Consider the following 10,682-nt stretch of genomic DNA (forward strand, 5'->3'; position numbering starts at 1 on the left):
TCTTCTTGAAGCACATGGGGTACCAAGGTGATACTTTCATGAGCTTTCCAATCCCACCTTTAGTGATGAGCATCTTGGTTGGCACCTTCCATAGTAGCATATTTAACTTCACTCATGAAATACTCAACCAAACTCTTCTTATTCTATATTTCAAAGTTTTCCATTTTGTCCTAGGAAATATGCGCTTCCATTCAATCCCACCTTTATAAATACATCATCCTTCTTTCTTTCAAAATCCTTATTGCTCTTCATAGTGAGCCTTTTTCCACATTGTCCTAGGAAATATGTTTTTCCATTCAAATCTCACTTTCATAAATACATCGTCCTTCGTTCAAAATCCTTATTGCTCTTTGTAGTGAGCCTTTTTCCACTTTATCCTAGGAAATATGCTTTTCCATTCAAATCCCACTTTCATAAATACATCATCCTTCTTTTTTTCAAAATCCTTATTAGAGCCTTTTCCCCCCTTAATGTAACTAATGACTTTAAAGGAGGAGATAGCTTTCCCATAGTAGAGGTAGGCCATTGGAAATTATTATCCCACCCAACAAACTAGCTTTATTTTCATTAAGGTTATGCTTTCTTACCATTTAGGAGGAAGCATCAATCCCCTCCTCTTGTCAACTCAATGGACCATTTGAAGGATTTTAAAGTACCCTTCCATCTCTTTTACAAGGGGCATTGGTTCTGGCCAAGGACAAGTACTTGAATTCCAGTCTTGCTAGAAGGACATCCTCCTAGCCAAGATCGCCCCATTTCCCTTTAACCATGTTTATTACACAATTGCTTCCCTTTGCTTAAAACATCCATTATTAGTTAACTAGAAGTGGTATTAGTAGCAAACAAAAACTATATTTGCATTTGCAAGCGGCCTACCAAAATGTTCCTTTCACTCCTTTGATTGCCAAGTGTATAGGGTTCCCAATTCTAGAACTCCTTATCTTTTGCATCGAGTTGTAAGGGTTCTACTCTACATTAGATTTTCCAAAAAAGTATACATAATGTGTCCCCACAAGATGCTTCACATCAAATACGTTTTCCTTATTTCATGCTTCATTATTTTCATTGTCACCTCATTATTATCACCCTTAGATGCTTTCTCCTTCATTGATTCTATTCCAAGACTCCATTGGCTTTGCATTCACAAAGTAGCTCCTAAGAAATTGCATGTCATTTTAGGAATTTGGATATTCCCAAACAAAATATCTACACCTCTTCTCTAGTCTCTCCTAAATGGCTTTGTAAAAAACACTCATTGTTGCAAATCAATGATGTTGCAAGGGTGATAATGGAATTGAGTATCATAGTTCTCCCACACAAACACTTGAGCATCATTATTCCTCCCTATTCTTTTGTGAGTATGCAATGGTGGAGATTCAAGAACATTATCCCAAACTCTAAGGAAAATACTTGTTGTAATAAATTACCGAAGTTTGTAATTCCTAGCTAACTGTTTTACATATGATTTGCCATTTTCTTTCCCAAATTTGGAGGTATTGTAGTGCAATTCTATCTAATTTTAGTCTCACATCTGAATCTATCTCTTGAATCATACGGTAGAATGATCTCCACCACCCAACAAAACATTGCTTCCAACATATTCTATGAGGCAAAATAAACCTTGGTAATTCATTTATCAACTTTCTTCCAGGCATGCTTTCATTTTTTCAGCCTATACATAAGGCGAGCCAAAGGATCCTACATCCATTTTGTGATTATCTTAGTTAGGGCATTGGCCCATTATAACTTTCAAAAGCACTTGACTAAGCTTTATAACCTTGGAAGTGTTTTGAACTATTCCAATGGACTTGCCAATATGTCTCACTTGTCAAATTTAGACTAATAATCTCTAGATTGAACTAGCTTTATAGATTTGGAAGCATTTGGAATTAGTTAATGGACTTGTGAATAAGTTCCTTTTGTTAATTTTAGACTATTAATATCTAGGTTTGAGTAATGGTGCTTTCCCCTATAAGCCTATAATTCAAATTGATTTATTGTCTGCATTGACTTTAGTGAATGAAGATTTCAACTTGGTAATAATCTTAATTACCAATCCACTTCTTTCTAACATGATCAAAATCTCTCCTAGTACCATCTCTATGATGTTCATCTAGCTTAGAACAATCTAATGCAATCTTCTATTCTAGAATACTTTGGTGCTAAGCTCCCAAGACAATTGAAAATTGAGAAAGATATAGAAAGAATGTCAAAGTAAGTAGTATAGTTGATCTAGATTAGTTTGTTGAGGATGGAAGGTCCTCCTTGAATGCTTTGGCCTTCTTAAAAGATTTAATGGACACAATAAATTCTAAGGATTTTTTTCATTGTTACCTAAATTTAGGAGTGCTCTTGTGGTGATGTAAATTAGAGGCTAGTTTTGGGAGAAATGGAGGTTCTAGACTTTTGTTATTATAGACATGATGTGGTTTTTGAAAAGGTGTTAAAACTAATTTTGGATATGACATAGGAGGGCGGAAGGTGTATGTACTTAGAAATCAACCTTTATATACTAAAGAGATAATGAAAACTATCATTTTATATCATGAAAAAAGGAAAAACTAGAAATATTAATATTTAATAAAAATTATGTTTTGATAATCTCATGTATGGACCTAAATCTTTTCACCTGGCCGCTTCTCTCACATTCATTTTCCCTAGCTTAACAACAAACTATAACACCAAGACACCTTGTAAATTTGTCTCCTTCCATAAAGGCTGCTTGCTCATCCCCAACCAATTCGAGATGTCCCAATACATATTGGCATATGTCTCTATTATGAATCCATTTTGCAATTCCCATCATGATACTTCTGCTCTTGAGCTTAACACTTGACAAAAAGGCACCCGTAGTTACTTTCTAGAAGCAAAGACCTATAGAGTCACTTTAAAGGCTATATTCCTTGAAAGGATTTTGACTAATCGCTCCTCATCCATGCTAAAATTCCAAACCTTGGATACCCTTTCATAGCTTAGACTCTTTCTTTGGAAGGAGAGGCTTTATTGTCTTAGGTTTCAACCGTAACTTTCTTTCCTTCTTTGCTAGTTTGAGATTACATACATTTATAATTTTTGATCTACTATTGTTCTAGGATAAAGGACATGACGTGTTTACTTTCCACAGTTTGCTAACTTAGCTTAAAAGATTTACGGATACATTGAACTTATCTTCCTAGCTTAGCTTGAAAGCTTTAGGGAGACCCCAAAACAAACCTTATGTGAACTTGTGTCCATTTGCATAACCAAAACCGGTTTCGAAAACCCCAACATGAATAGTCCCTTAGCGTGTGAGCTTTGCTTGTGGCTCCCAACAGTGAGGATGGTTTTCAATGGTATGCACCATTGATCGAGTGTAGCAAGCTTGAAATTGGTATGGGGGGATATGAATGTAACTCAGACCTAGAAACCCTAAGACCAACAACCACCGGTTGTGGTGTTTTGGGGGCCTCATGAGAACAGCTCCTAAGACGAGGTAGTTATTGGTTTTCTATAACTAAAATAATTAAAATAATACAAAAGACCGAAAGGAAACTTGGGCCTAAAAGGTCGCGTGGGAAGATTCCCGGTAAGCGAGGGACCGAACCGGCAGGTGTAAGTACGAAAGGAGAGATGAACGGTCAGGACGCGAGGATCTAGACGGTTGCGTGGATGCCACGCTGGAGGTGACGTCCGGAGGAAGGGCCTGTCCTCTGTTCTCTTTTTAAAACGCATGGTTTTCTACTGACCTCTCGTTCGTTCATCCCCTTCATTCATTCTCGCTTCTCATCCATACCATACCAAACGATCCATCAGTCTATTGTTGCTGTTGTGTGTGTGTGTGTGTGTGAGGGGTCTAGGTCAGGAATCCGCACCTCCTTTGGTTTCACTGTTGTGCTATATAAGCTTGTCGCAGGCAAGGGCCTTTTCTCGGCTTTGATCTCCATCTTTCTGCTGCTGCAACAGAAGCCTTTCCTGGAGACAGACATATATAAACCGAAGCTTTCTGAAGACATCGCTGCAGAAGAAGCTGTCTGCAGATACTACCTTCCGAAAGACATTGTAAACTGGAAGCTTTCTGACGACATTGCAGCCGAAACTTCCCTGAAGACGTTGCCTTCCCCTTGTTCGGAACTTGTGACTGCTGCCCCCGCTCGGACCTCATCAGGCACCCTGCGCTTTCCTGTCCAATCCTTCCTTGAACAAGGTACGTCTTGTCTTCTTTTGAGAAATCAGAAATTTTCACGCGTTCCCCCTTGTTTCGTTTTCGAAAGGCCGTGTTTTAGGTGAAGGTTCGATCTTTTTTTCTTCTCATCATTGGAAGGTCTTTATGCTTTCCTGTGATATTGTAAGTTAGTATTGCTGTAATGCAAATCTCAGGCGTGTCTTTTCGATCGGCGATGATATTTTAGGTCAAGATTTCTGTCAGACAATCTTCAGGTCTGTAAGGGATTCTTTGCCTTCCCATTAATGGAAGGATTTTTCCTATTGGCGGTGGTATTACAGGTGAAAACGTGCAGGCGTAAAGTCACTTTCCCCCCTTAAAGTCGGGATTTTTAAGGGGCTTTTGCTTTTGTGGTATGAGGTTAATCCTCGGTATGGCTAGAGTCTCTGCTCTGTTGTCTAATGGTTCCATTTTTAAAACTGGAAGAGTTGATCTGTCTGATAGGGTTTTCACTGCAGAAGCTCTGCTCTTCATTTCACAAGCTCTGCCAGAGCATGACTGGTTGAGAGTTCGTTCTCTGTTGTTTAGTGTTCCTGATTATAACACGACAAAGCTTTCTAGTCTATATTCTCTCTCTCTAACGTTTCAAAGCTTCCTAGGTGTTCTTCTAGAATTTTAAATCGTGGGATCAGCTTGATTGTATGATGTGTAGTTTGGTGTCATAGAGGCTTCGTGTTCAAAAAGCCTGTGGCGAGAGTGCACTCTGCTGACCACCCTGCTTTTTAATGCTCTGCACTAGCTTGATAGGTTTGGTGAGTGGAGATTCAGAAGCTCTGCCTTCGTGATTTAATGGCACATCTTTCAAAATTTCTGTCATGGAATGAATACTGGAGTTTCTTCTCTGTTGAATGTCTGTCATTGTGATGTGGTTGCACATCTTTCATAATCACTGTCAGTGAAAGAATCCATAAGTTTGTTATCTGTTGATTAATGTTTGCCACTGTGATTTGGGTGCATATTCTTTAAAGTTGCTGTCAGTGAAAGAATCCTTGAGTTTTTACTCTGTTGTCTGATGTTCTACATTTAGGTACAGTCGAACTGTGACTTGGCTGCATATTCAAAGAATCCATAAGTCTGTCCTCTGTTGATTTATGTCTGCCACTGCGATTTGGCTGCATATCCTTTAGGATTGCTGTCAGTGAAAGAATCCTCGAGTTTTTTCTCTGTTGGTTGTCTGATGTTCCACATTTATGTATAGTTTGACTGTGATTTGGCTGCAAATCCGAAGAATCCATAAGTCTGTTCTCTGTTGATTTATGTCTGCCACTATGATTTGGCTGCATATCCTTTAGGATTGCTGTCAGTGAAAGAATCCTCAAGTTTATACTCTGTTGTTTGATGTTCCACATGTATGTATAGTTTTAGCTGTGATTCGGCTGCATATCCAAAGAATCCTTAAATCTGTTCTTTGTTGATTTATGTTTGACACTGTGATGTGGCTGCATATCGTTGAAAGTTGCTGTTAGTGAAAGAATCCTTGAGTTTTTGCTCTGTTGTTTCATGTTCCGCATTTATTTGTAGTTTAAGTGTGATTTCACTGCATATCCAAAGAATCCCTAAATCTGTTCTCTGTTGATTTATGTTTGACACTGTGATCTGGCTGCATATCTTTTAAAGTTGCTGTCAGTGAAAGAATCCTCGAGTTTTTGCTCTGTTGTTTGACGTTCCACAAGAATCCTCAAGTCTGTTCTCTGTTGATTTACATTTGCCACTGTGATGTGGCTAAGTTGCTGACAGTGAAAAAATCCTTGAGTTTTTACTCTGTTGGATGTTCCACTATCCACATTTCTGTTTAGTTTAACTGCTCAACACTTTGACCCTTGTTGTAAGGTTTCCCTGTGGGAAGTTTTGTGCTAGTGATTAGATGTGCGTGCATGGTTAGGGTTATTGTTTGCAGGTACAGACATGTTACATGATCAGTTTCATGGGAGCTTGGTTTCAACATCTCAGATGTTTTAAGTTGATGCTGCTTGTTTAATACTAGTTCACTTGAATTTCTTCAGTGGGATCTGTTTTCACTATTGCAATGCTCTCTATTATCTAGTGGGCATTGTCACTCTAGATGTTTGTTATCTTGTAAGTTTCTTGTTGTTGTTCTTGCTTACTTGCTGCATTCGGCAGTTTTAACATGTTCTAACTTGTTTGTTGGGCAAATTTCAGGACCTGTCTGAATGTTATAATGGAGACCAAAGGTGGTAAGAAGTCCAGTAATTTACAATACGAAGCCCCTCTTGGTTACAAAATTGAAGACGTCCGACCCAACGGAGGAATCAAGAAGTTCCGAAGTGCTGCTTATTCAAACGTAAGACTTATCTTTGAAGCATGACTATGTGTAACCTCTCTTAATTTGTGATGTGATAATGTTTTGGCTGTGTATGCCATTTTGGTAAAGACTGTAACAGAAATCGAGTAAGGACTTGTACACTGAGCTACTGTCCCTTTTTTGTTTTGCAGTGTGTGAGAAAGCCATCCTGACGCACCTAAATCAAAGATCAGCCTTTAGGAGTAGGTGTGCTGTTTTGCCGGGAAGGTTAAGTGTGTAAAAGAGTTCAAAATATTCGGTGATAGTATTCACTTTTACAGTTACTAGAAAAGTAGATTCCTGCCCAACAATGGGGATTCTCCTACAACCTGAAGAGGTTAATCCACAGCCTGAGGTTGTGGGTTTTGAAGGCTTTGAGAAGAGGCTTGAGGTTGAGTTTATATATTCTTACGCTGATGATCCAAGAGGCTTGAGAGCTTTGTCTCGAGCTGAACTGGATGAAATGCTTTCTGCTGCAAGGTGTACAATCGTTTCTCAGCTGAGCAACAGCCATTTTGACTCATATGTTCTTTCAGAATCAAGCTTGTTTGTCTACCCTGACAAGTTGATCATCAAAACATGTGGTACAACAATGCTCTTGAAAGCTGTCCCAGTTCTTCTTAGCCATGCTCAGTGCCTGCACCTGAAAGTGAAGGGGTGCCGCTACACTCGTGGCTCATTTATATTTCCTAAGGAGCAACCTTATCCTCATAGGAGTTTCTCTGATGAAGTAGATTTCCTGGACAAGTATTTTGGGAAACTCGGATCTGGTAGCAAAGCTGTTGTGATGGGTGATACTAGTAAGAGGCAAATTTGGCATGTCTATTCAGTTTCAGCAGTGAATGACACTTATGATGATGAGACAATTTACACCCTGGAAATGTGCATGACTCATTTGGATAGGAAAAAAGCTTCCAACTTTTTCAAATCAACATGGGGTTCTGCAGCAGAAATTACCTGGAATTCTGGCATCTGTAATCTGCTGCCAAAGTCACAGATTTGTGACTTTGCCTTTGACCCTTGTGGTTATTCTATGAATTCAGTAGAAGATGGTGCCTTATCAACCATCCATGTAACCCCAGAAGATGGCTTCAGTTATGCTAGTTTTGAGGCAATGGGTTATAATCTGCAAGCAGTTAACTTGCAGTCTCTTGTGGACAAGGTGTTGTCATGTTTTGAGCCTGCAGAATTCTCCATCTCCATACATGTCAGTGGCATTAAGGAGAAGTTCAAGACAATGCCGGTGGGAATAAGGGTGTTTCCTGGTGGATATGCCTGTGAGTACACAGGTATGGAGAAACTACCTGGTGAGAAGAATCTGGTTTTCCAATCATTCAGGAAGGGTCCAGTCCCCAAGAATATGTACCCTGGGGCTGATTGGGAGTGCTTTGGTCAGCAGCTGGAGCTTGAATCTGGCTGCTGTGATGCAGAACAAGTTATCCTGGCAATTGATCCTCTTGTTATTGGTCTTTCTGATCAAGATAAGGATAACGTAATAGAAAATAGAGTAATCAACATTGGTGTAGAGGATGCCTTCTATGTCATGGATATCGGGCAGTTGCTTAGATTGTGGAAAACCTGGAAGTTGGCACTACCTCGGGTGCATCCATTCTATGCTGTTAAATGCAACGCTGATCGAGTGCTCCTTGCTCTGCTAGCTGCTCTTGGTGCTGGGTTTGATGTTGCAAGCAAGGCTGAGCTGGAAATTGTCCAGAGTTTGGGAGTGGGTGGTGATCGCCTAATTTTTGCCAACCCATGCAAGCTCCCATCACATATCAGCTATGCTGGTGGCCGTGGCATTCATCTCACGACGTTTGATTCTGAAGCAGAACTGTATAAACTTCATAAGTTCAATCCTCAGGCAGAAGTAGTCTTGCGCATCCGTGTGTGTGATCCAGGTGCAAGGTGTCCTCTTGGTGTTAAATATGGTGCAGAAATGGAGGAATGTGAGAGCCTACTTCTTACAGCCAAGAATCTCGGCCTTCAGGTTGTGGGAGTTGCATTTCATGTGGGGAGTGGAGCTTCAGATCCATTATCATTTGCTAATGGAATTGCTCAAGCAAGGAAGGTGTTTGATATGGCTATGCTGCTAGGCTTGACCTCACTGAGGCTACTTGATATTGGTGGTGGATTTGTCTCTGATGGTGGACATGGTGTCAGTTTTTCTGCTGCTGCTGAAGCTATCAATAAAGCTTTAGACAAGTTCTTTCCACCTTCTATGTGTGTGACAGTGCTTGCAGAGCCAGGGAGGTTTTTCGCTGAAGACTCTTTCACCTTGGCTGCTCAAATCTTTGGCAGTCGTATGCGCTTCAGGGATGGACAGCAAGTGGCAGAGTATTGGATCAATGATGGGATATATGGGTCAATGAATTGCTTACTGTATGATCATGCAGTAATTTCTGTACGCCCGCTACCAGTGTCTTCTGGAAAAGACAGTTTGTTGCCCCAACATGCTGGTTGTCACTCAACCATATTTGGTCCAACGTGTGATGGATTGGATACACTAATGGAGAAGGTCTGGCTACCACATCTGGAGTGTGGTGATTGGCTGGTTTTCCCACGAATGGGTGCATACACAAAGGCGGCAGCTTCTAGCTTCAATGGTTTTGACATCAGCAACATAAAGACGATCTATGTATTCTCTATATGATAGATTTGCCTGGCTCAAATACTCCTGTAGGAGAATTTTGGGGGTCTGTGGGTAGTCAAAACATTAGAGGATTTTTGGACGGCAACTTATCTTTTGAACGTGTGTCTTCTATTATTACTTATATTAGCAATAAACAAAACAGCACACTCAATACTTCCGTTGCTCCAGGCTGCAGGTTGTCCTGTCAGATACTCCTTTTACTGAGAAATGTAAACTTGAAATATTGGTAATTTAAGCTAGTGCGGAGCAAAACAGTCTTAACTCCTACAGTTGGTCTTTTTGTACATTGATGTTGGAGAATTACAGATGATGTGCAAAGGGGGTAGGTAGTCTTTCATTGAAGTGATGAGCCACCTCCTCGTTTGGCTTGTGAGTTGGTATGTGTGGGCATGTTGTGTATTTGTTTTACTCTACATATAGGTCTGTTTTAATCTACATATAGATCTGTGCGTTCCTATATATTTCCACCTACTAGTAATCCTTATGGTTCCATGGAAGTAGGTACTAGGTGCTTTCTTTTTGTTGGGGCTTGCCTGTACTAAGGTGTAAATTATTACTTTCTATTAAGATGTCTTTTGAACATACACGTCGTCTCGTCAGCACACTGAACGATGTGATCGCCTCTTTTGAGAACCCTCATCAATGTGATCCCCCCCTCATTGTTCCTATCATCCTGTGAGCTCCCGTTTTGCCAGACAGTTCGACGGCTCCAGCCACCATGTCAGTCGTGGATCAAACTGACTAGGTAGTCGAGACTGCCAGCTTAGGGGGTCAATAGCCTAAATAATAAAGCACAGAGAGAGAGAGAGAGAGAGAGAGAGAGAGAGAGAGAGAGAGAGAATTTTACGGAAAAAAAAGAGAGAATTATAGTGAGGGTAAGGAAATGTAGAGAGAGTAAGCGAGATAGAGAGAAAGCAAGAGAAGAAGTTGGCAATCCACAAGGAAGCTACTTGTACAGCCAACCCTTAGGCAACACCATTGTTAGGCAGAAAGGAAGCTGCTTGTACGGCCAACCCTTAGGCAACATCATTGTTAGGCAGAAAGGGAGACTCCGCTAATACAACCCCCATTTGCATCAATCTTGTCTTCCTGTGTTAGAGGATTACCAGAGCTATTCAAGATTGTCGAAGGTCTAGCTTGAGCAGTACTCAAGGAGTGAAGAAGATAGGGATCAACATGGCACCTAAGATAAGTACTCCGGGTTTTGTGCACACAACCAATATGGTATCAACGATTCCTAACACTACAAGCATTCTAGGTGCCTTGAAACCATCTTGAAGTTTAAAGCGGATCTTACCCTTTTGAATTGAAAAATTCTCTCTAGGTTTGGAAGGTTAGATTGAGGGATTGGGAGGGTATTGATACATAAGGAGACCTTAGATAGTAGTCCATCATAAATTCGATTGAATAATTAATCGTGCTTGTTGCACGATTATTAGAACTTTGATTAAGAAAAATGTTTGATTGGGAAGACTAGCTTTAATAGCTATTATTGATAACTTGATAACGAATGATTAAAGCAGCCTCTA

General features: G+C 40.2%; 1 protein-coding gene across 1 annotated transcript; it reads left to right on the forward strand.

The window, feature by feature from the left end:
- Positions 1 to 6,663: 6,663 nt before the first annotated feature.
- On the forward strand, positions 6,664 to 9,418 carry LOC148042136 (lysine decarboxylase 1-like). Its single transcript, XM_087685596.1, has one exon. The coding sequence runs from the start codon at positions 6,814 to 6,816 to the stop codon at positions 9,151 to 9,153; it is 2,340 nt and encodes a 779-aa protein (XP_087541722.1). The 5' UTR covers positions 6,664 to 6,813; the 3' UTR covers positions 9,154 to 9,418.
- Positions 9,419 to 10,682: the final 1,264 nt, after the last annotated feature.

The sequence above is a fragment of the Lygodium microphyllum genome, chromosome 1, assembly GCF_053477565.2.
Source record: "Lygodium microphyllum isolate KBCC chromosome 1, Lygodium_microphyllum_v1.1.10, whole genome shotgun sequence".
Classification (NCBI taxonomy): Eukaryota; Viridiplantae; Streptophyta; class Polypodiopsida; order Schizaeales; family Lygodiaceae; genus Lygodium; species Lygodium microphyllum.

Coding starts and splice junctions, on each gene's coding strand:
- LOC148042136 (XM_087685596.1), top strand. CDS start 6,814: ATGGGGATTCTCCTACAACCTGAAGAGGTTAATCCACAGCCTGAGGTT.